General features: G+C 44.3%; 1 protein-coding gene across 1 annotated transcript in view; it reads right to left on the reverse strand.

The window, feature by feature from the left end:
- Nucleotides 1–7,811: 7,811 nt before the first annotated feature.
- The window catches only part of CRABP2 (cellular retinoic acid binding protein 2), a 66,520-nt gene continuing 48,161 nt past the window's right edge, over nt 7,812–26,170 (reverse strand). Inside the window, exons 3-4 of the mRNA XM_078670791.1 lie at nt 13,704–13,820; nt 7,812–12,339 (exon numbers count right to left, since the gene is read on the reverse strand). Coding sequence (XP_078526917.1) covers nt 12,289–12,339; nt 13,704–13,820 — 168 coding nt within the window. The 3' untranslated portion in view covers nt 7,812–12,288. The remainder of the gene's footprint in view (nt 12,340–13,703; nt 13,821–26,170) is intronic.

Below are 26,170 nucleotides of genomic sequence, written 5' to 3' on the forward strand. Positions count from 1 at the left end.
ATTAACAGACTAACATATCCACCACTCAAATTATTTTCATATTTCACTATACTAATTCACCACTAATCCTTTATGGGTTCAGGAGTAGCATTCTACTGGCAGAAAAAGCGCTTTGACGCCTCATCAGGGGTAGCAAGCGCTATATAAATGCAATTTCAATACAATACAATTTTCTAACACAAATCTAGAAGATCAAATCGTATCACATATATTCATGCCACCCAACATCACAACACCATTGCTCCCCATATCACTCCATTCCTCGTCAAACCTCTCTGTGCTAACTCACTCTGCACCATACACTACCCCAATACCATCCTACGATCAAAAATCGGCATTCTGACGTTCCAAACACATCTCTACATGAGACTGCACCTTACAAAATGTTCCCTCAAAATAATGCCACATCACCTATCACATACCTCACTGCATCAGAGTCCACAGAGACCACATCTACCATATCACCCGACCCAAACCACATTGCATACTTTCACAACACACCACATCAAATAACAACTGTTGATATCAGTTCTACGCAAAATAAGATGAGGAAGGCACAGACACCTAATGCCAACACTAGACATCAGTGAGAATATGATCTGATGAATAGAGGAGCACACACTACATTCATAAAACAATTCAATTGGGCACCAAATACATTCCTCACATCTGCATACTTGGAAAGAGTGAGATGTATATCTACTTAGACTCTGAGCCATATTTCCATCACAAAAGTGACACATATCGAGGCAAAAATCTTTTTACGCTCAACTTACTTCCCATTGCAAAAAGGGTTTTGCGCTGGAAATGTACTTCAAAATGACGCAAAGCAGCACCTATTGCTGCTTTCCATTGCTTAGCTCCAAGGGGGCATTCCATGGGTAGTGCATGGGCGTTCTGAAGTAACCAGCCATGGTTTTTGATGCAAAACGAATAGTTTCTTACCTGTCGGTGTAGTTTTGCAGCTTGAAGATCTTTCTGGATTCACTATGCTGTGCATATTCCGCAATCTGGTGGTTGGGTCCGGAATCGTAGTCTTTTTTCTCTTTTTTTTTTTTTGTCGTAGCCCAGGTGGGCATTGACGTCCCACCATTTGGTGTACCTTCGGTGACGTCGGCATGCTTCCGGCAGAAGCTACCACTCTAGGGCGCCATCTTCGGATTCTTTTTTCTGTCTCTTTTTTCTTTTCTGTGTTTGTAGTGAATCCATGGCTATGTTTGTTAATCCTTTTTTTTTTTTAACGTAATTCTTTTCACGTATCTTTTCACGTATCTTGTAAGCTTCAACTTGCTTTCTTTTCTATGTGTTTCCACCTTCCTCTCCAGCCTCATCTTTCTGGCGGAGGCGGGTGGGTTCGCTAGTGAATCCAGAAAGATCTTCAAGCTGCAAAACTACACCGACAGGTAAGAAACTATTCGTTTTGCAGCGTGAATCTTTCTGGATTCACTATGCTGTGCATAGATTTTGTAGCGGTTTTCGTTACTTTTGTGGCGGTTGGGTGGAAGATGAGCGTTGGTTGTTGAATATATGTTGAAGCACCTTTTGTCCTACTTGTGCTTGCTTGTTCATTTGTACATCCACGCAATAGTGCTTAGTGAACGTGTGCACTGAAGCCCATGTTGCCGCCAGGCATATGTCCTGAATTGGTGTGTTGGCCAGAAAAGCAATTGTTGCTCCTTTCTTCCTGGTGGAGTGGGCCTGTGCCCCTCCTGTTAGCTCCTGGCCCGCTTGTTTGTGGCAGAATTGTATTGTCTGTGCGATCCATCGAGCTATGGTGTTTTTAGTCACTGGTTTACCCATGTAACTGTTTGCGAAGGATACGAAGAACTGTTTTGTTTTCCTGTGTCCCTTCGTCCTTTCAATGTAGTGCATCACAGCCCTGCTTGCGTCCAGAGTGTGGAGCGACCTCTCCGCGCTTGTAGTGGGGTTTTGGAAGAAGCTAGGAATCTGAATACTCTGATTCATGTGGAACCTTGACACCACCTTTGGCATGAAGTGTGAGTCTGTTCTCATCACGACCCTGTCACTGTGTATCTGGATGTAGGGTTCCTGCAGTGTGAGTGCCTGCAGTTCGCTCACCCTTCGTAGCGAGGTGATTGCTACCAGAAAGGCCGTTTTCATTGTTAGTATTTGCAGTGATGCTTTGTGGATGGGTTCGAAAGGTGCTTTCATGAGCTCCGTCAGTACCACATTTAGGTTCCAGGCCGGTGGCGGCATTCTCTTTAGTGGCGCTATTCTTTTAGCCCTCTTCCAGGAATCTTTTTACGACTTGGGATGTAAAGAAGCTTCTCCCTGTTTCTTCTCTTGTGTATGCCACAATCGCTGCCAGGTGCACCCTCAGCGAGGATGAGCTTAGCTTAGCTTTAATTAGGTGCATGAGGTACCTTAGCACCGTAGATTCCCTGGTAAGTTTTCTATGGAGGCTTTTCTTGCAACACCATTGAGTGAATCTTTTCCATTTTTCCCCATAGCACTTGCGTGTGCTGGGCCTTCTTGCCTCTCGCAGCACCCGCAGGGTGCTCTCTGGTAGTTTTAGATGTGCGAACTCTAAGTCCTTAGGAGCCAGGCTGAGAGGTTGAGGCTCTCCGGCTCTGGGTGTAGAACTTCTCCGTTTTCCATGGAGAGTAGGTCTCTTCTTTTTGAGAACTTGTGGGGGGGGGGGCCCTGCGCCATCTCCATTATCTGAGAGTACCAGGTCTGCCTGGCCCATTGTGGTGCCACCAGGATGAGCGTCATGTTGCTCGTCATGCATTTCTTGAGAACCCTGGGGATCAGTGGTATCGGGGGAAAAGCGTAGGCAAATGTTTTTGACCAGCTTATCCATAGGGCATTCCCCTGTGATAGTGCCTCTGGTTGCCTGGATGCAAAGTATTGGCATTTTGCATTCCGGCGTGTTGCAAACAGGTCTATTGTTGGTGTGCCCCACCTCCTGAATAGTCTCTCTGTTTCCTGAATATTGAGTTCCCTCTCGTGGGACGCTGAAGTCTGCCTGCTGAGCCAATCCGCTTCTACATTGTCCTTCCCTGGCAGGTGTATGGCTAGCAGGTCTATTTTTAGTGGTATAGCCCATCTCCAGATTTCCTGTGCCAAGCTTGACAGAGGGAATGATTGAGTTCCCCCCTGTTTGTTTATGTAAAACATTGTTGTGGTGTTGTCTGTTTGTATTAGCACCTTCTGGTTGTACAGGTGTTTCTGAAAGGCCTTGAGGGCTAGCAACACTGTTTTCAACTTCAGGTAATTGATGTGTCTGACTGCATCTGTAGGGCTCCACAGACCCCTCACTTTGAGCCTGTTCATGTGTGCGCCCCATCCCTTCTGGGATGCGTCTGTGGTGATGGTCACTGTTGGGTCCGGTGGTGTTAGAGGTTTCCCTACTGTTATTCTTTCCTTGGTCCACCACCTTATTTCTTCCTGCACCCTGTGCGTTACAACCACTAGATCCTCCCAACTTCCTGTAGCTTGTGACCATTGCTGTTGCAGCCACTCTTGGAGTGGTCTCATTTGTAGGCGTACATTGGGGACCAGGTGTATGCATGACGCCATCATCCCCAAGATCTTGCTCACAGTCCTCACTGTCAGAGCTCGCCCCTTCTGGTAGTGACGTTTCTCCCTCAGTAGGCTGAGTGTTCTCTTTTCGCTGGGTAACACCCTGCATTGGACGGTGTCGATTTGAGCTCCCAGGAAGATTTTCACTTGCTCTGGTTCCATCGAGCATTTTCCCCAGTGTATGGAGAATCCCAGGCTTGCTAGCGTTCTTGTGACCTGTTCTGCATGTCTTGTAAGAGCTTGCCTTTACGAGCCAGTCCTCGAGGTAGGGATACACGTGTATCCCCTTCCTTCTTAGATGTGCGGCCACTGCCGCGAGGCATTTGGTGAACACCCTTGGTGCAGACTTTAGGCCGAATGCCAGGGTCGTGAATTGGTAGTGATCCTTGTTCACTGTGAATCTTAGCATGTGCTTGTGCTGCCTGTTCATGGGGATGTGCAGGTACGCATCTTTGAGGTCTATGGTGGACAAGAAGTCCCCGGCCTTTATCTGCGGGATGACCTCTTGTAGGGACGTCATCTTGAATTTTTGAGTCTTTACGTATTTGTTTTGGAACCGTAGGTCCAGGATGGGTCTTAGACTTTCGTCCACTTTTGGCACCAGGAAGTAGTTTGAGTACACTCCCTTGTTCCGTTCTTTGATGGGAACCAGTTAGATGGCCACTTTGAGGAGGAGTTCTTGAGCTTCCTCTTGGAGTAATCGCAGCTCTCTTCCCGAGTGCTCTCTTTTCTTTGGCTTTCTGTTTGGTGGTCTCTTTTCCAATTCTATGCAGTATCCGAACTGCATAATGTTGAGTATCCATTTGTCTGTGGTTATTTTTCTCCACTCCTGGAGAAAAAATCTTAATCTTCCACCTACTGGCACCACATGTTCCTTTGTGTCTTGTCCGTGTAGCCCTCTCCTCTTTGTTTTTCCGTGCTCCTCCCCCGGAGGGTTCGAGTGGGAGAGCACCTTTTTCCGTGTGAAGTCACTTAGAGGGGGGTTGTTCACCGCCTCTCCTTCTCTGGCCCCGTCCATTTCCTCTTAATCGAAAGGACTGGCCCCTGCTCTGGTAGTTCCAGTTTTGCCTCTGCTGGCCCTGGTGACTTTGGTTGTCACTCTGTTGTCCCTGGTGGAATGCTTGGTGTGACTGCCCTTGCTGGTTTCCACCCCTGCCGTTCGGCCTCCGTGTAGGAGTGCCCCTTCTCATCCCCCTGAATTGCAGGGCCCCCATGGACCTTGCCGTCTCGTTGTCCTTCTTCAGTTGGGTGAGCTTCTCATCAACTGGGGCTCCGAACAGTGTTTCACCGTTGAAGGGTGTGTTCAGGATGTTGTTCTGAAACTCAGCCTTGAAGCCTGAGATCCTGAGCCAGGCTTGCCTTCTCTCTGTGATGCCTATAGCCATCAGTCTGCTGGATGTTTCTGCCCCATCCAAGGCTGTCTTCAGGCACGAGTTAGCGATGCCTTTCCCCTCTTCCACAAGGTGTGATGCTCTCTCACGGTATTGTTCCGGGAGGTGCTTGAGCAATTGGCCCATCTCATCCCAATGCTGGTATTGATGTCTATTCAGGAGGGCGTTGGAGTTCGCCTTCTGCCAGTGAGTTGCGGCATTCCTCTCTATTTTCCTGCCAGTTAGATCCATCCTCCTGCTTTCCTTGTCAGGTGGAGGTCCAGATGTTGTTGGGACGTTTGCCCTTTTTCTGGCCGTTGCAGCGATTATTGAATCTGCTGTGACGGATCCCTTGATGTAAGCTGGGTCCTGGGAGGAGAATTTGTATTTCTTCTCCGTCCTCGGCGTTACTGATCTGCATGTAGCCGGGTCCTTGAAGGCTTCCTTCCCCTGGTCTGTGATACTCTTTAGCATGGGCAAGAACAGGCTTCTTGTCTGCGTGGGGAGCAATGTTTCCAGCAGGAAATCTGCTTTTGGCTTCTCCTCTTCCAGCTTAACTCCATAAGCTGCTGCCGCCTTCCTGACCACCTCATTGTATGCCCCAATGTCATCCGGTGGTGAAGGCCTCGAGGGGTATGTCTCTACAGCCTGCTCCGGGTTTTCGGCCTTGATGTCCTGCCATTCCTGGTCTTGGGCCGTCGAGGAACCTGAGCCGTAGCTTGACTGCTGCTCCCCGTAATCCCCTTCTGTGTAGTAGAGGTCTTCTTCCTCTTCGTGCTCCGAGGGGTCCGGAGTTTTCGGCGTCTCTTCGACGTCGAACTCCTCGTGCTCCTGTACCTCAGCGACGGCCGGTGCCGGCTTCGAGGGAATCCTGTAACTTCTCATCTTTTCATCGAAGTCCTTCTTTCTCTTAAGGATGTTCTCCATTTCGGCCTCGAGCCTTCTTTTCTTTCTCTGCATCTCTGCGGCCTGCTCGTCGTCGAGCGTTTCGGCGGCGGCGTCGACGTCGAAACTTTCTTCAGCTCCTTTTCCTTCGAAGTCGAAGTCGAAGCCGAAGACCCTTTTTCGGGGGCTTGCTTCGATGACCTTTGCTTTTTGCTGGTCTTCGGCCTCCGGGAGTCCTTCTCGAAGGATCCGCTGGGCTCTTTTTCAGAGGATGCAGCTTCGGTCGTCGAAGTTTTCGGCACCGGTGCTCCTTTCGAGGCTCGGGGCTCTGACTTTCGAGAGTCTGCCTCTGGCTTACGAGACCCTGTGGGGGTGTTCGGGGTCGTAGGCTCTCCTACCTTGTCAGGCGTTTTCTTATCGGTCTCTGCGACCGTGAAGTCATCTGGACCTTCGGCGATGTTGTCCTCGTCGTCGGTGGAGAGGCCCAGTTCGTAAAGCGTCGGGGCCTGGCCCTTGCCCTGCATCTTGTGGTGAGCTGTCCTCTGTCTCTCTCGAACTCGGAGTGTCTTCGGCTTGAAGACGGAGCAGGCTTTGCAGTCTCTGCTCTCGTGGTCGATTGGCAGGCAGAGGTTGCAGACCGGGTGCTGGACCTTCTGCGCGAACTTGTGGTGGCAGATTTGCAGAATTTAAAGGGTGTCTTGTACATCCCTGCGCTCAGGGGGCCCCCTGTGTGCGCATTCATCCAAGGACGTCAAAGATCTCGAAGTTCTTTCCTTTCTTCGTCGTCTCTTCTCTGATGGTCCTCTTCTCCCGATCTTCTCAGGTCTTTACCGTCGAAGAGTTGCTGTATTTCCTTCTTTTCTCCTCCAAAACTTCTGGAGCTTCACGCGACGATCCAGACCCAACGGCGAAAAAAAGAATCTGAAGATGGCGCCCAAGGGTGGTAGCTTCCGCCGGAAGCACGCCAACGTCACCGAAGATACACCAAATGGTGGGACGTCGACGCCCACCTGGGCTACGACAAAAAAAAAGAAAAAAAGAGAAAAAAGACTCCGATTCCAGACCCAACCACCAGATTGCGGAATTTGCACAGCATAGTGAATCCAGAAAGATTCACGCTGCAAAACACTATCTACTATAAAGTGTAGACAGGGTTGGGCATTAAAAAAATGCCTTTTTGCTTGTGTGCAGCACATATCCGAAGTGGGAAAACATTTAAAGTTAGGCTAAGCTAGTATGTTCTACTGGGAAGGCACCTTTCAGCACAAAATCTATGCTAGTCTCACACAGACACCCTTGCACTATGGCGCAAAGGTGTGTGCATGGCGCTTTGGAGCCTTATTGTGTACTGCTGCTAGAGAAAGAGGAGGAGATTTCTCTGTAGATATGGTGCTGTTCTGCTCTCCTTCCCATGCAGTTCAGCACAGGAATTTTGGCGGCCCCGCTACATTGCATGAGAATGGGAGAGGATGTAGCCTTACGGCTAGAGCGGTCGACCTCGAAGCTGGGAAACTGGGTTCGAGTCACAGCAGGGACGCTCAACATCCTGCGATCTGCCTTAAAAAAAATGTATGTGTCCATCTGTAACGAAACAGGTGCTCATGTAAAGTGCTCTGATACCCGACGTCTCGGGTCTAGTACGCACTATATAAAACTCCCCCCCAAAAAATGCAGTTAATAGACCCCTGATTGTTAACATGCCATTGCCGAGTTCTGTGGGACACATATCAAGTAGAAAAGAGCCAAGGAAACGCATAGGAATAAGATCAACACAAGACCAACTACAAACCTCGATCTTCTAATATTCATGAGGCCTAATCCACCCAGAGTCAACTTTTTATGTAATATTCAATATTGTTTGGCATCATGAAGCTTGAATTAGCAGAAACTGGGTAATAAAATGCAAAACTGTTCCGGACAGGAGCCCCCAAAGTATGGCTTGCCCCAGGCCACGGAAAATCCTTGAAATGGCACTGGGTAAAGAACAACAGAAAGGCAGGACACATAGAGCAAGGTGTATATGACGTTTATTACAAGAAGAATGTTACAAAACAAGTGGTGTCTTTTCTATGCAATGTCGGCGGCTGGGTATCACAAAACAGATCTTTTTCCCCTTTTTTTTATTATAAAAAATATTAACAAATAAATACTCCAAGACGTATAAACTACAGGGAGAGAACAGAAAGGAAAGATCTATTGGGAAGTAGGAATGCACAAACTACATGACAAGCTTGACAGCTTTTCTAAACAAATGTGAAAAAATATTGTATATAAAATATGCAATGCTACTGACAGTCATGCCAGGTTTGGTGTGTGTTTCTTTCTCTGCTTTCTCCAGTCAGGGGATTTGGTGAATCACAAGGGAATGGGGGTAGAGTTTTAATACTTTAAGATTTTACATCTATGTTATGCAAGCAGTTACAGCATAGCAAGTATGGTTTGAGTTCCCTCCTGAGTGGAGTCCATTGAGTCAGAATGGGAGAGCCTTCTGCCTTCGTGGCCTGAGCGTCCTGAACATCTGGTAGCTTCGGAAATTTTTCTGTACATGTCTACACAACATCTGGTAGAGGTTAAAAAATGTAGGCTACGGCTGCTTGCAAACGTACAAATTAATTTTGCTTTAAACATATGTTTAAATGGACCATTGCCCAATTTTCATCTGAATATGAAGAGTTTCACATTTGACCATACAGAACAAGAACCCAATCCACAGTTTCCAATGGGAATCTCATCATGGGCTCCAATCTATACATTGAAGCACTGCATCGCCAGCCTTGAGAGCTCCCTGTCCCGGACATGGGACTCCCTTGCATCCTGGACAGTGAGCCTGCCCGGGTCGTGTGATTTACAGTTCTGTGGAACAGCAAAGCTCGGATTTAGGAGGAAGTGCTATCTATATGAGGAATCCAGCAGTGGAAGAATCTTACCATCATATACTGACGATCCAGGAAATTCTGTCAAAGAATTCTCTCCTGGATATTGCGTTTTCAAAGACTTTCTGTTACCACCACACTCTAAACTAGATCCTCAAGTCAGATTTCTTAACTGTATAATTACCATGGTAACGCAGGGAGAAAGGAAAACAAAACACGGACACTTGACTGTTTTCCATAGCACACGGTTGTGCATGCTGTTGTGTAATTGTGGTCTGCTGGCGTATTCGATGAATGCGTCCATGTCAGGGATCTGGGTTTGCACTCATGATCACAGGTACCATTTCTGGTGGCTTAAGTGAGCTTTACAACCTTTTGAGGGCAATATGCTTTTACATACCGCTTTTGGGTAACAATAAACACCAATTGTCAGTCAATAGTGCCAAGGCACCTCAGGGGCAAAGTACAGCTCTAGAAGTAGACTAGTAATATTATTTAGATCCATCCTTAAATTAAGAGTCCAAAACAAAGAAATAACATCTGTGGCAGCTACTGGGTGTGCTGTGCACATATTACACATAGGTGCACGCTGGGGAATAATGCACAGACACTACTCTCTCCTGTTTTGACTGAATTATTTTCAAAGTTTCCTTTGTTTTGAGGTTGCTAGTGGTAATAATGGACCGATGAACACCATGGGTCCAAAGCAGGAACAGGCACAATGTACACAAGGCTTATAATTGTTTATGGTGCAAATATTGGTAAAAATATTGTCTGCATCACATCATAAGTGTAAAAAATAAGTGTTAACCAAATACAGTCCATGGCGGATTGGTCTATGCCAGATGTTTAGAATATCCATAAGAAAATATTTTAAACCATCAATCTAAATTTTAATTATTTACACAGTTAGTGGTTATCCCGAAAATGTTGCATGAATTTAGCTATCATGTATTAGCACTGCCTATCTCAGAATGCAGTTGAAACAATCACATTTTGCCATTACAAATTTCTAGAATAGAGGGCGTTGCTACCAATTTTCATTGTTAGAACTACGCCTGCATCAGTAGTTTTCTAAAGGTGTGCAGTATTGCTGCGCAGAAGCAACTTTCTATGATCTTTCTTGATGCAAATGTTGTGTGTGGCACTATGTCTGGATTTTTGAGTCAGTAGGAATTTGGTGGGCACCCACAACAAAAACAGAAAAACACAGATGGCGTCACATTAGTATGCAATCTAAGGCGCGGCAAGTTAAACATTATCTAAGATAAAGCCTGTCTGTGATTGGAATCAAATGCTGACATTTGTGGTTTTAATGAGGCAATGAAGGCTGCTGTCCTTCTTGCAAGGTGTACTTAAACAGCACAGCAATATAATTATTCCAATTATACACTACAGGCTGAACGTCATTTTTCATAGAGCATCTGCAATAACACAGGGACCTGATGGGACACAGAAGTCCAACAATGACTTCCCTTTCAGTGGGAAGGACCCAAAGCACATTGTTTAAAGCACAGGTCCACCCAGAGAAGTCTCATGGAGTTACTGTCAGATAATAGATCTTTAATCTTATCTACGGGTGTTCATTGTATCAACCTTGAGATGGTGAAAGGGAAGGTGGGTGCACCAGGGTCCAAGACACATCACTGCAGTGGATGCATCAGTCCACTGAACCACAGGCCTCCTCCTTATATTCAGTGAAATTAGATGGATACCTCTTTCAAAAACTGTAGAAAGTAACTTTTGAATTAGCAGATGAAGATTGACTCGATGATTTGACTCAATCTACTAAGTGAATAGAAGTGGTTAGTCAAAGGCAGTGGGGGAAATGATTTCCTGTTCAGTGACTGAGTAACCGTTAAAATCACTCAGTGATAGGAAACTACTCTCTAATTATAAGCATTCTGGGCATCAGCAACGAAAGTGATAAGCATCAGTGGGCGTTCACAATTTCACTTTGTTGTTTAGGAGGAATTCTGCAAAGAGGATGTTCTGAGAATGTTTCCATTATTGGTGCTTTTTTTTAAATGTAAATTATTTTGCCCCATGTAAATGTACATCAGTAGAAACATGTCAGTGACCGAAATGTTTTGTCTTGTGACTTCATGGATTTGCCTCCTTAGGCATAACAACATTATTGTTACCCCTCTGATCCTCTTTCTTAAGAGGAATTGTGACCATGACTGTGGCCATTTGAATAAAATTGACAACTTACGAGTGGGAAGGTCACTTTGTCACACAAGACAGCTTTCCAATAAAAGAGGACATCTGTGAAAAGCCCATAAACAACAATGTAAGTTTTGAATCATACATGGGCGTCAAATGGTTTCTTCTTTACTTATACGGTTTTATTAGAAGATGGAAAAAGTGTTATGAATGGTCACAACACAGCTGTTTTAACAAAACTGACCCAAAAAATGTAGAAAGCGCAGTGCTGAAGCCTTGAGGTATACGACAGGCCTGAGTGCCACTTTATATTTTAGAGATCCCCTGGGCTTGCTTTGTAGTACTCCTAACTAACTGCACACAGTGGCATAAATACTTATTTTATTTGCACCTGTTGACCACACAATGTCTTTGTTCACCGAGTGCAGTGAGTAGTACAGTCAATGGGTGGGGGGTTCCAGGAAATAATCTTAGTGCAGTGTAAGCTTAAAGAAGGTTACTGGATTTCCAATATTGGAACGCAATACCCCCTCTCCATTAATTAACACACTGAAGTCCCCACACAACTTATTGGCCTGTAAATGCAGACACTATGCTACGAATGATACATATGTTTTCCCACACGAATCACCCCTTGGAATGACTGACAAGGGTGCATCTTGCTGCCAGGGTAGTACTTTACACTGTGTGGATGAAAGTGCAATGGGGAATGTATTGAAATTATTCCCTTGTCCAAAGAGGTGGTGTTTCGATCATGATACCAACCAGCATTTAGCAAATCAGGTCTATTCTCTTAAAATCAATGAGGGAGTCCCGAACAATACTGAGTCAGCCTTGCGTTACATTATATTGATTTGTATAGCGCACTAATCACCGAGAGGATATCCAGGTGCCTTCTCATGGTAGGTTTAACAGCAAAAGGACTAGTTGGCCACTGACATGTGTGGCTTGTTAGGGTTTGTGATGGATAAAAAGTTCTACCAGAAGAAATATCAGGTTTTTAGCTCTCACATGCACACATTTGGACTGGCTTAATGTGGAAGCTGGAGATTTCTGACAAGCCAGGTCATGAGGACTATGGGAGCGTCAGTCACGTTAGGCAAAGCCACGCACAAATATCCTATTATTCCCTACATGCTGGGTGGCCTCTTCAAAGGCCCCGAAGATAAGATCATTGAGGCTGAGGCAGAGTGGGATGTAAGCGGTATTATATATACCCACTGCAGTCATCCCTAGTGGCACCGTGTGCGGCCACAGCTCTGGAAAAGGATGTTCAGAGTTCCACGGGTCAAGCTGGGTCGAGTGGACATTTCTTGCAAGCGATAGGCAGGATACTGTCTGCTTTTTTGGCGATAGTGGTGTCTTGATGTTGGTGGGCACACTACGACTGGCAGGACTGAGGTGAGAGCTGGAGGGTATGCTGGCTTTCTGTGAGTTGTCTTGCATCATCACTCTCGAACATAGATCCTCGTGCAAACAACATTGTCCGCTGTCATAGTCTGGAAACAGAAGAAAATGACAGAAGTGAGAACAATAATCATATTACCTTGATTTTAATATAGTATTCACTACTGATTTTATAGCTTGCAGGGTCTGTATGTTACAGTCTTAGCTTGAAGGTTTCAGGAAGTGGAATAAGGAAAGGGGGGTCGCGTAAAGGGGACAGAGGATGGGGACAAACTAGGGAGAAGTGAAGGAGTGGACAAGGATGACAGGATGGGGTATAGGAGGGGACAAACATGAGGGAGAAGAATGTAGGACAGGGAAGAAAACAGACCAAGGAAAAAGAGGGGACAAGGGGAAGAGGTTAGGAGAGGGTAGGGCACACGAAAGTAGGTGAAAGAGAACAAAGAAGAGGAGCAAGCAGGGAAGTACCAGTGACCAGGGGGAGAAAGTGGAGAACATGGAAAGGGGATGAGAGGCAGGGAAAGTGCGGAGGATGGCGGTAAAGTTTGAAGGGTAGAAGCAGAGAGGAGAGAGTGACAGGGGAGTGCCCGAGGATGATGCTGTCTGGAGGGGCCAAGGAAGGTGTGTCAAGAGGGGAAATGGGAGACCTCTAGAATATGGGTGCAAAAAGAGGCAGAGACCTCATGCAGGGTAAACTGCTAGGTGATTTGGTATCTAATATGGTGCATTGTTCGTGCATGGCCGGTAGAGGACAGGGAGATGATAAGAGAAAAAGAAATGGAAGGGAGGCAGCACATCACACATCTATCTCGAGTCTGTGTTTCGAGGTGATCACTAATGACCCCTCCTTCTATCTATGACACGTCCTGTACAACTCCTTTTATACAGGTTGGGGGTGGGGCAATCGGTTTCCTGATTAAACATTCTTTTTAGAAAGCCCCTACAAGGTGGGTACATATTAAAACATATTTGACATAATAAAAGCCGTGGAACGTTATACGTGTACCCAATACGCCGAAACTGACTGAAGGGATTTAGAACTGTAGTGACAAAATGTAAAAAATGAGAACAACCGAAGGCAGGGTTTAAAGACATGGAGGAAATTCATGACATGGCGGTGCCTCTGAACGTCCGGGAGGGGGAATGGCAGTCAATCACATGCCAGGCACTACAGCGCCTTCCGGAAAATTTATCATTTTCCCTTTGAACGATTGGCAGGGCTGCCGCAGTGTCAGCCAATCACGTTAGGCCTACCTGGCAGTCGGTAACTTGTCTGGCGTGCCTGTCACGTGACTGGCTCTGCCTCGTGTGGACCATAGAGCCCCTTTGGAGGGATTGGTCTGTCACACAAGATGGCCGTTTCGGTGCAGTCCAAGTAGGCCTTGGATTATAATAACAATAACCAATGGGACGAGGGGCAGTCAAGAGTTCACACATTGTGTCGCGCCCTCCCTACCAGGATCAGCTCCCCGTCGTTGGTCATCTCCCTGGACCAGGCGGTTTTGGGGCCCTCCCCCTTCAGCAGCCGCTGTTCACACACCATCTTGTTCTCGCTCTCCCATTTGGCCAAGCTCTGAAAAAAAGAACAAAACGTGAGCGAGGGAATTACAATGAACCACAACATAAAAGGAGAGGCATTTAAATAACAAACGCTCCCTCCCCGGCAGGATATCGAACACCTCCGCAGTGAGGCCATCCGTCATGGCGTCATGGCGGGAGGCAGACGCCTCCTGAGGAGAGCCTTCCCTGGGGAACGATGCGCCGCCAATTTGTTCCAACTTCTAAACACTTGAGCTGTCACTTCCCAGCCTCATCTGTTATACGATAGGGCAGGGGAAGAGGAAGGGAGGGAGGGAAAGGGGGGGGGGGTGGGAGAGTGGAAAGGGCCGGTCTCCTTGCCTAAGTAGAAAGGACAAGCGCACCTATTACTGTCGATTTCCGCAATATAATCACAAACCTTGCCTGCAGCGAGCACACATGCATGCAGTCTCCCATACCGTGTAGGACACCGACATAGTTTTAAAGCTGGCCCGATTTGTAGAATGTTGGCCGCTTTTTAGCTATCCGATTCGTTAATACGGGGCACTATTATTTTGGTGTCTGGGCCTCTTTTCTGCCCCAGTTCGACAATGGCAGCACACAAGAAACTACCAGTAGGAATAGCAGGGAAGACCCTAGAACCAGTGCACAAATGCAGCACTGATAAATTAATTTCAGTTGTACACTGACTTCTTCCTGTCCTCCTGGTCAAAGCAAGGAAACGAACACAATGCAAATACTATTGTGCCAAGCCTATTCTGTATTGGCAGGTGTAGGCTTTCTGAACTTACATTCCATTTTTTGTTTTTGTTTTTCTTCCTGTTTAATTAAGAATATTCTACTCGCTGCCTATGGAATGTTCTAATAGAATTATGACCATCATCCAAAATACTGAAGTGACTCAGAGTCAACAAGGATTGATATAGACCTTCTGCTTCACCTTTCCAATATTTCTCTTTCATTTTCTCCCTGTTTAATTGACAATATTCAGCCCTCAGTGGGTTGAATATTCTTATAGTCTTATAGGTCTTCTGCCTCAGGCGGTACTGGTTGCTAAAGGATATCTCTTCCATTATAGGGTTTCCCGCGTGACTCAGGTCAGGGCTTTTAACAACCAGCATAGCCTTCAGCAGTAACCTATAATGATACACAGTTACCCTGAAAAAATGTTCTTATTATTTGGGGCTATCTAGGTATGTGAATGTTTCTTTATAAAAATGTTTCGACCCCTTACCTTCTCACCCTATGATATGTGGTTCAAACCACGAACCAACATCTTCGAGGGAGACCACAACAAAATTGATGCCTCTTTTCCTTCTTTGTAGGCACTTATGTGCCTGTTTTTCAGAGTTGCCTGGTTCTGTTACTCCTAGCGCCATCTTGGAAAGGGCTTGTCCCGTTTTAAAAAGCTTGTAATCAGTTTATGACTTTGTTCTCCCCTTTTTTGTTGCCTTATTTTTAATTTTGCCAGAGGTCAGTTGACACAGGGGAGCCTTACCCCTCACATGTTTTCTTCTTGATCATTTGTGCTGCTAGTGCAGGGCTTGCCATGCCCCCAATGAAAGACCTCTCTCATGATGGGCTTTTTAATGTAGTTAACAGCGCATCCAGCGCATTGGCCCTGGTTATCCCCCTCGGCTGTCACCTACCCAGACGGACATCTGACGTTGTTTTCGTTGCCTCCCTATTTTGCTTTCTTACCTTTATCTTTTTTTTATGTCTATACTTGGAATCTGTAACTGAAGTAATTATGTAATCGTTAACTTGCTGATCCTCATGTAAAGCGCTCTGATACCTATGGGTCTAGCCAGCGCTATATAAAACTTTGCAGATAAAAATGACACTGTTTCTTGTTTTGATCTTTCCCAGCTAGTGAATGTACCCACGCATTGGGCAGGACATTTGCTGGATGGGATATTTACTAACAATTCCAACATTGTAAGCCCTCACTCCCTCCCATTGACCTGGTCAGATCACCATGTGGTGAACTGGCAGATAAAACTACAAGAAAGGCTTCCTGCAGTAATATGTCCTAAGAAATCTGATGGTCGACCTTGGCACAAAATACAATCTACTGAATTAAATTTCCTACTTCTAAAAATGTGCTGCCTGAATTAAGCTATACTTCAAATCATGGTGCAGAGGACTATTCCGATTGAATTAGCTCCGCCCTCAACAACATCGCCTCTGCCAAACTAAGAGCAAATAATACAAAAAAGTTCTCAACCGTGTTTTGATGAAACACTCAGAGCTGCTAAACTGGGATGTAGGAGACAAGAGTACAAATGCCGTAGGGGACATAAGGAGGGAGAGAGAGAAAAATACAAACTCTTCTTAGCAGAATACAAAAAACGCGTTGATTTGTTGCCAAATGTGGATATTACCCAGAGCAAATAAAACTAGCAGGTGATTCTAATAAAACTCTCTTTCAAACAATAAAAAATCTGACCCTCCCTACAGCAAGCAACTCGGAAGTAAATAATCAAGATTTTAGTGACTCTTGTGTCTTTAGCTATTTTCTTTCAGGAAAAAGTAATGAACATCTATGAAAAATTTACCGCTGGCTGCACCAGCATTCATTACAATAATCAACCCTCAGAAATGGGCTTCAAAAATGCCAATTTTAGACAATTTGAGGTCCCTTCAGTAGAGCAAATCGCAAAAGTCATACCCAGTATTAAACCTGGATCTCCTCAGGATCCCTGCCCCCTAAGATAGTGTACTTAGCACCCAAGGCAGTAACATCATATCTGATAAAAATGTGTACTGCTATGTCCGAGACAGGAGTCTTTCCTACTCCCTGGAAGCTGGCATCAGTTCGCCCATTACTAAAAAAAATCTAGTCTTAACATTATGGATTTGAATTATTACCATCCTATATTGCGGCTTCCGTATCTAGCCAAACTGGCAGAGAAGATGATGAATATGCAACTTACTCCCTAAATAGATACAAATCATCTCCTTGATGATACTCAGTTCAGCTTTAGGCAGGGCCACAGCATGGAATCTGCGCTTATAGTGGCCACTGAGGCAATTAGAGCCACCCTGGACGGGGACGGAAGTGCAGCCCTCATCTTGCTGGATCTATCATCAGCCTTTGATATGGTCAACTATGAGGTTTTGGTTGACTGTATGTGAGAACTCGGAATAGAAGGTCCTGCGCTGGCCCTATTACAGTCATTTCTTTTGGGGCGGCGACAATCGGTGCTCCTGGGGGAGTTCAACTCAGAATCCTATTGTCTGACCTGTAGTGTCTCGCAAGGATCATCCCCGAGTCCCACAATGTTCAATCTATACTTAACACCTCTGGCCACGTTCAGAAAAGCATTCTGTGCCAATTGTACAACCTGCAAAATAGCGCCTTTCAAATTGCGACTCGCAATTAACGAGGCGTGTACAATAGTGTGTTTAACACTATTTGCGATTTCCAATGGGGTCGCAAATTGCGAGGCTCATGAATAATAATGAGGCTCTCGCAATTTGCGAGCCCAATGGGAATGACAGGCCCTCCCCGGGATGGTGGCATGCTGGGCTCAGCGGACCGCCATGTCTGGGACTGCTTTTAAATAAAGCAGTTTAAAAAAAAAAATTTAGCCCGTTTTCCTTTAAGGAAAATGGGACACATTTAAAAAAAAAAAAATGAAACGTTATCGTTTAATTTTTTAAGGGCAGGTAGTGGTCCCTGGGACCACTGAATGCCCTTAAAAATATATTTAGAGACAGTCACAAAGTGGAAGGGGTCCGCTGGGACCCCTTCCAAATTGCAACTGCATTACCACCCTCTTGAAGAGGGTGGTAATTTGCGAGTGTTTTGTCACAAAACATGCATACATTGCTTTGCGGACGCTATTAGTAAGGGAACGCCCCTTCCTAATAGCGACTCTCAATTCCTAAATAGCGAGTCGCAAATAAATTGCAACTCACTATTTAGGAATTGTACATGGCCCTGGGCCATTTTGCATGTGCAAACAGGCTGCAAACCCATTTGCGCATGCAATTTAGGGTCGTACATCTGGCCGTCTGTCCCCCGTTAGCATCATATGCTGATGACACCCAAATAATAGTTTCCATTCCCAAAAATGATGTTCATTCCCGCGGTGTATTTAGAACTGCATGAGTGCGGTAAGCAATGGATGGACTGTAATTGCTTAAAGTTCACTTTAACAAAGACAGAGGTTAGTCTGTTTGGAAACAGCCTGTCTTTTTGGTCCCCAGCCTGGTAGTCACCTGAGTTAGGATCACTCCCTACACCTGTCTCGAAAGTTACACATCTGGGGGTGTTACTGGACAGGTAATTGAAGTATAAAGATCAAGTAAATAAGATCAACTTATCCTCCTTTCGTGCTCTCAGAGTGAATAAGAAAATTGGAAAATTCTTACCATTTGATCTCCTAAAAACAGAAGTCATTGCACTTGTGCTAGCAAGACTTGACAACTGCAGTAGTCTTTACCAAGACCTGTCCAAGAGTTGGTTAAAAAAATTACAAACTCTCCAGAATGCTGCTGCTCTCTTCCTCTTGAATATTCCTAAATTCCAATCAGCGAAAACAGCCATCAGCACACTTCGATGGTCCCCAATCAGGGAGCGCATTATTTTCAAGACCTTGTGTATGGCCTATTAAACCCTTCACGGGCAGGGCCTAAGTACCCATTTTAATGGGTGGTACACCCCCAGTAGGACCTTGCGCTCCAGATCCGCGAGGCACTTGGTGGTGCTAGCTTTCAAACGTTTCTCCTGGGGCTGCAGAAGCTATTTCAGGCCCACGGCCCTACATTGGAACCATCTTCTCTATGAATTAAAAGCAGCAACATCACTCTCTGTCTTTAGGAAATCTCTTAAAACCTGTTTTTTTATTCAGTTAATAAAAATATAACTGAGTTCCACTGTCCTCTTGTATCGCTTAGTGCCAAGATGCCTCTGGGCAATCGTAGCGCACAATAAGACCATTCATTCATTCATTACTTAAGAGAATTCCACAAAACAAAGGTTATATTTGGTGGTTGAATCCTTCCAGTTCACCCCTGAAGGTCCATACAAACTGTACCTCACTCTCCTAACCATAGCAAAGGATCCCTCAAGGTACTCTGTTGTTATTGATTGCCTAACCCTGTTTGTTACACGAGACATATGTATTATTCGTGGCCAATTTAGACAATGCAAAAAGCAATTATACCCTTCACGTTCTGCCCTGTGTGGAAATGCCAACTCTTGCCCAAGTTTGCACAAACTGCTCTCTGTGCTATGAGAGGATATATGACGTTCATTGAAGCGCACTGCACCTATATTGTACACATGTCTGCACCAGACTATACACTACAGAACTCAGCTGTCTCAAAATATTACTCCTTACAGGATTTGCATGGCAATACCCTGATGGTGCATGAAATTGGTTTTTGTAATACTCTGCAGCTGGCATTGTTCGGGCGCCCATGAGCCCTTGCCCACTCCTTACAAAACCGAGCACATCAATAAATAAACAAACAAATATAAATAAATGAACATAAATAAATGAATAAATAAATGATTCAGCAGCCTGTCTTTACACTCTCCCGGATCCCGGGGACTCCCTGATCCGGGTTTCTGTCCTGGTCCAGGGAGTTTTGAGAGTTCACTCTGATGCTACAACAGTGGCCCTTTTGTTATACGCTCTGAGGGTGACGTACTGTGCCGTGCAGCCATGGCACTCAGTATTAATAAGTGATGATATGTGTGTTTCACCCGCTGTGTCCCTGTTGCCCAGTTCCTCCTCCTCAATGCAGCGGTCGCTCATTGGCCCAGGGCTCCATTAGCCTTCCACTGGTCATTTCTATTTTCACCACACCTGAACAGAGTGATTACTAGAGTGAAATGGATGAACCAGCAATAAAACCAGATCTCTCTATTGGCCAGAGCCTCATAAAATCCCCTGGCGCTGGGAAAGTGTGCCTTTGCTTGACACCTCAGACTGAGGAAAGTTTCGAGAAACAGCCTGTCGCTGGTGCTACCAGTCCTCTCAGGTGGCTGAGTCACTCCTTGGGAAGAGTGAGCAGCTCGCTGCTTGACATGCTCCCAGATCTGAGGTCTGCATGGTAAGCCTTCAGTGGGCCAGCACTTGATCTGACGTGATTGATTGATAGGGACGAGTCAGTCGCAAATCAAACCCTGCTCGTCAGGCAGCTGACCCGGACTGACTTTACCCCAGAGGTAACGGCATGCCCTGGCATGTGACTGACTGCCCAACCCCGCCACCTACTAATTTGAAACACACCAACCTGTTGTTCGAAAGCTGCAAACGAAAGAGAGAGAGAGAACTACATAGACTGGGTCTGAAACTGGCCTTCTGTTCTGAGGCACCAGATCTGAAAGTCTAATTTTAAACACAACATAATACATACAAGTCTTTTGTTTCCTGGTTGTTATTTTTGGATTTGTTTTCAGCTTCTTTTGGATTTAAAAACACAACTGAAGCACTAACAGGTTCACTGATAGAAAACCAATACCTGATCTCGAGTGGGTTCTGTCCTAAAATCTTCTTTTCAATCTTTGACTAAAGGGAGATTTTTTTTTGCACCTTATTTATATAGCACGAACTCGCTCGACCTGAATCGGGTATCAGTCAGAGGGCTTTACATAGTATCAGTTACGTTACATGAGGACACACATTCATTTTTGTTATGCACAGGCAGATTAAGTGATTTGCCCAGAATCACAGGATGTTCAGCGTCGTTGCTGAGACTCGATTCCAGTTCCCCAGATTCGAGGTCGACACGTTAGGCCAATTACAAGCAGTTTTGAAACAAAAAGTAATTATGTATTTAAAGTAATGTACAACCCTCAGTGGTGTTATTTTTCCTTTGTAGCAAATATGTCAACCGCTATAAGGGAACTGCCACTTCCTTGCAGCTGGTATCAGACCGGGATGAGGGCAGTATCTTTCTGAACGATATTGGAAGGATGTCTCTTTTCCTAGTTTCCTATACCTTTCCTTCTGCATCCCATGTCTAGTGCAGCCATTCAGGTCCCTGCTCTGAACAGAGGTCAGTTTCAGGCCTCAGCATTTCTTAATCTTGGCAGAGGGGCTCTGACTCTACTACCCCTTTGGGGCAGGTTATGATGCAATGCCACCCCATAAACACCACCAGGGCAGGGCAGCTGTTTCATTGCCAGGAGAGAAGATGAAGCCTACCTCATGGGAGCTTCCGTTAGATGACCGAGCATATATTAATGTTGCTGTGTAAGTAAAATATTGTAAAATGTGTTATTTTGATCTGCCCTCGAACTTTTCAGGAATCGAGATAATTGAGGATAGAATTGAGCATTTAATCCACTTAGTTATAAAAAATAAAAAGTGGTGGAGTCTTGAGCGGTAGCCAGATGGAGATTTTGAATATTTGAAGACAACAGCACTGGTATCATAACAGCACACACATTATCAAGAGGTAGAGAAACTAACCCTTGTATAACATGTTTCTACCTGGAAACCACAATGAGGAGAATGACACAGGAACTTTATTGTGTTTAATTGTTATTGATGCTCACATGAAGTACAAAAAGATACATCAGATTGTCATTAAGTTGTGTCACAGTCCTTGGGGTTGACAAAGTCTATAGTAGTGCCCAAAAACAACACGTGTGTGTTCCCCATTTCACACAATCGGTTACACACAAGCTTACCTCCTCATTACAAAGTACCTCACTTACAGTGAAGTCCCACCAAAAACTGTAAAAGACACACATTATAAATATACATTATTATATATGGATCGTCACCAATCCTAGTAATGGTATGGTCTACCTTGGCTATTCCTTTTACTCATTATAGATCATTGGGAGGGCATGTTTAATAATTCAGATTGATACAAGCTTCTGTAACTGTGAACTTTGCTGACTTTCTCTGGACCTCCTTCTGCCTTTTTTTTATTTAAGTACAGGAGGCATGTTCAGTGGTCATCCATAAGGTCTGGATCCATACCAGATGTTCAGGGTAGTCACTGTCAATGTATACTAGCCCCCTTTAGATTGATACACTTATTTAGGAGTTTTATATAGTGCTGTGCCTCACCTCATGGATACTTCAGAGCACTGTACAGTTTGATTTAACCCGTTGCGTGCTCATGACGGCTCCACGCCGTCATGAGTCACGGGCGGAGTGTGCCCATGATGGCGTGGAGTTGTCATGCTGCTGTGCCGCTCTGCCCACGCAGGACTAATTCCCCGCCTATGGGGGTGAATTAGTGAGTGGGCGGGGTCATGACGGCTCCACGCCATCATGCGCACACTCTGCCTGTGACTCATGACGGCGTGGAGCCATCTTGAGTACGGGAGCACCACGCCCACCCCCTAGTCCCTCCCGCTGCCGCTCCGGAATTCGGGGCACAGGGAAGGGGTTAAAGTTCAGGCTTACTTGTATATAAATGTATGCCTGTAGATAGACTAATGATCTAACATGATTCCTGCCCTGTAGACCATTGTCTGAACCCACTGCAGTGCTTAATTTGATCCGGTGGTTTCTGGTGCTCAGCACGAGCACTTAATTGTCAACACCAGTATTTATTACAGACTGCCACATGATGGCATTGTTTAGTTAATTCAGAGATGAGCAGAACAACAGTTGTTTATCAATTCAATATACATTTAAACAACTAAAACCTGCCACCCAAGCCATACTTGTAGCTTTGGGGGCCTGAAATAGTCTGAAATGTCACACTTGTAGGAGTGTGATTGTTGTGTTTCATAGGTACTGTCATTGGCAGCGCTGACAGGGCCAATGGGTGGTGCAACCTGCAGTGGCCTCCTGATCAGGTCCCTGGCACTTCTTATTTCACAAATGAAGCACAGCAAATGTCAAGTACAGGCAGCACAGTTTAGAGGCACCCATCCGATGTGGTCTCTAGAGATCAATATTGCTGATTGTGCCGCCTTGGGTGGTATGGTATCAGAATATCATTGTCATAATTTCACCTGAAATAAATAGTGTCCTTAATATCATTTACAAAAATATGATCTCATTGGAGCCAATAATAGAACATCTATACTCGCGGACACAATTTTAGAGATGGTATTTATGACACAATATTTAAATCTGGACAATATTTCTCTATGCCATATTCTGAGATATATTATGTGTATAACCCCAGGCACCTTCCATAGCAAACATTTATATGTCTGCCTTTGAGGAAAAGTTTATTGAAAATGAGGTTGCCCCCTTTTTTGAATCTATCTCCCATTGGTCTAGATACATTGATGATATCTTTTTTGTCTGGACCAATGGGAGAGATTCTTTGATGGAATTCCTAGAATGGATTAATCTTGTGGATGTGAACTTAAAATTCACTGCTCATTATAGCATGGAACAAGTGGAATTCCTCGATCTTCTAATAAAAAATCAAAATGATGGCCTAGAAGTCGATTTATATGTAAAGCCTACGGCACGCAACATGCTTTTACATTTTCAAAGCTTTCATCCGAAATGCCAGCGTGAAAGTATTCCGTTCTCTCAATTTTTGAGGGTCCGTAGGAATTGTACTAATCTTGCTGATTATGGTAGACAAGCGTCATTTATGAGAAAGAAGTTCCTAGATCGTGGCTATCCACATAGGCTTGTGAGAAACTCTTATAAAAGAGCGCGATTCTATGATCGCGACGCCCTGCTGAGAGCAAAAGAGCCAGTTAAAAAAGACCAACTTGTCTGCGTTACGAGACATTCCACCCTAGATGAGCACGTTAGACAGCTCATCAATGCCAATTGGCATATTCTGAATTGTAATCCAACATCTAAAGAAAATTTAGCTAAGCCCTTGTTCGCACATAAAAGAAATAAAAACATCAAGGATTATATTGTCCACTCCAAGTTTGGTAAAAAATCTACCATGCTTGGATCTAATCAGCGATCCTTAACTGACAATCTCCCAGTGCGTGGCACTGTTAAATGCTCGACATGTAAGTCATGTGCCAACATACTTACAGGTGAACATTTTTCACATAATGGCTTTGAAACCAAAGCATGTGAAATATGGAACTGCAAAACAGCCAATGTTGTATATTTTCTAAAATGCCCTTGTGGGTTGGGCTACGTGGGAGAAACTTGTAGACCAATCCAGGTAAGACTCACAGAGCACCGATCTGCAATCAGAACTAAAAAACTTGCAGCTCCATTAGTAAAACATTTTTGGGAGAGTAATCATAAAGCAGAGGACTTCCATTGGCGCATCCTTGAAAGAATTAGGACACCAGACAGTAAGGGTGGATGCGCAATTCGAAAAAAGAAAGAAATCTATTGGATTTTTGTTCTGAACACCTTTAAACAGGGTCTGAACGGTGAGATTCCCTGGGAAAATGCAATATTTTAACTATGGTGTCTTATTGTGTTATATTGGCAATATGACTTAATGATGCCAAATTTGCTAAAATTCTGAAATGTTGCATCAATTTATATTTAAAGAGTTTGATGTCTGAGTAGAAATGAGTAGAATCATTGAAATATCAATGAATCACAATAAGATATCAGAAATGTAAAATATATTTTTTACAAACAATAGGGCGCATAACCATAAAATATTATAATTATAATAATTTTTGTATTATTGTAAAGCATGGGTATCGAACCCCTGCCGGACACTGAATGATTTGAGCATGGTTGCTCTGTGCCGGTTCCCCCAGACTAACACAGAGCGGCTTTATAATTACTGGAATTTGATCGCTATTAAATATTATAACTCGCCTCATTTAAACAATTAGATCTTGTGATAAGAAAACGCAGCCGAATACAATTAATTGATTGAAGGCCCAAACTCCACTCTGCCTCTTTAAAATTCAAAATATAGCGGAACATGTGATCACCGAAAGGGATACGTTTACAGTGAGTGAGCTTGCTGAGAGTTTTGTGTCTGAGTAGAGTCGTTGATGCATCAATGAATAACAATAAGATGTCAGAAATGCAAAATAGAATTTTTATAAAGAATAGGACACATAACGACAAAATACTATCATAATAATTTTTACTTCAAGTAAAACATGGTTAGAACCATGGTGGTATCAAACCCCTGCCGGACACCTCTTGACTTAAGCATGGTTGTGCAGTGCCGGTTCCCCCAGACTAAGACAGAGCGGCTTCATAATCACTGAAATCCAAACGCTATTAAATCATATAACCCGGCCCATTTAAACAATTAGACCCCGTGATAGGAAAACACAGCTGAATACAATTAATTGGCTGAAAGCCCAAACTCCACTCTGTTTCTTTAAAATTTAAAGTGTAGCGGAACATGTGATCACTGAAAGGGATAGATTTATAGGGAGTGAGCTTGAGGCGGTTATCGTCATCTTCAACCGCCAAGAAGACGCTGCCGGTTATCCGTTGGTCAGACTCGCAGAAAGTCTTATCTCGGTAAGTGCGATGCTAGAATGAGAAGTTCCGACCTTTAGGGAGGAAAGGGTGCAAACATATCATTGAAAGGCAGATTTGATTTTCCGCTTATTTTCCTTTTTACCATGTAGACTTGACTGCTTAGAACTTGCCTATTAGTAAGACAGCTTCGAGAGAGAATCGTCCAATTTTGTTCCACGTCCCTATCAATGGAACGTTTGAGGCGCTTGTATTTTTGAGGTGAGGAAATGTCGCTTGTGGTTAGTAACTACGGTTGGTTACTATGTATTAGGTCCGTTTGACAGATTGACAAAACAACCTTTTTAAACGTTTGTTATTATCTTTAGGTGCCTGATTTGAAGGATACCACTACTTTGCAGAATAGAATATTAGCTGGACGTCTCTGATGTGAACATAAGAATTACCACCTTATTATTATAATATACATTAATGGTAACCTACGCTGACTACTGACTATGTAGGACATAATTAATAAAAACATTTGTAATTTATCTGTCCCTCAGATAAAACATGAAGAGGAGGTATTAATATAAGGAAGAATTAATCCACTTTTGAAGCAGTTATTTAGTACAAACTGGTGTATAAACAGGCGATAAAGTTTTTAATTGGTGAGTGCTATATAACAGACCACTTTTTAGAACCCTTCTGTGAAAAATTAAAACAGATTAAAACAGATAAGAATTTCACTGTTTCAATTTTATAAAATATAATAATTATAAACTTTGCCTACTTCGTTCATTAGGTGCAGGGGTGCAATAGTTGTATCAAGACAGTGTAACTGCACTCTATAATGTTAACCTGTCAACATATCTTTGACTGGTCAGGAAAGGCAACATCTGTCAATTTTTAAAGTAAGTACTCCTTAGAGATAAGAACTAGGAATCTCTTTAGGAAAATTAATCCCCGGAATATATTGGGCATTGAAATTTTGTAGTTGCCTCCTCGTTGTTGTAATTTTAATATAGGCAACTAGTATTTGCTTATACATTAGCACCAAGATTATGGAATTAAGACAAAT

Source organism: Lissotriton helveticus, chromosome 12, assembly GCF_964261635.1.
Source record: "Lissotriton helveticus chromosome 12, aLisHel1.1, whole genome shotgun sequence".
Taxonomy (NCBI): domain Eukaryota; kingdom Metazoa; phylum Chordata; class Amphibia; order Caudata; family Salamandridae; genus Lissotriton; species Lissotriton helveticus.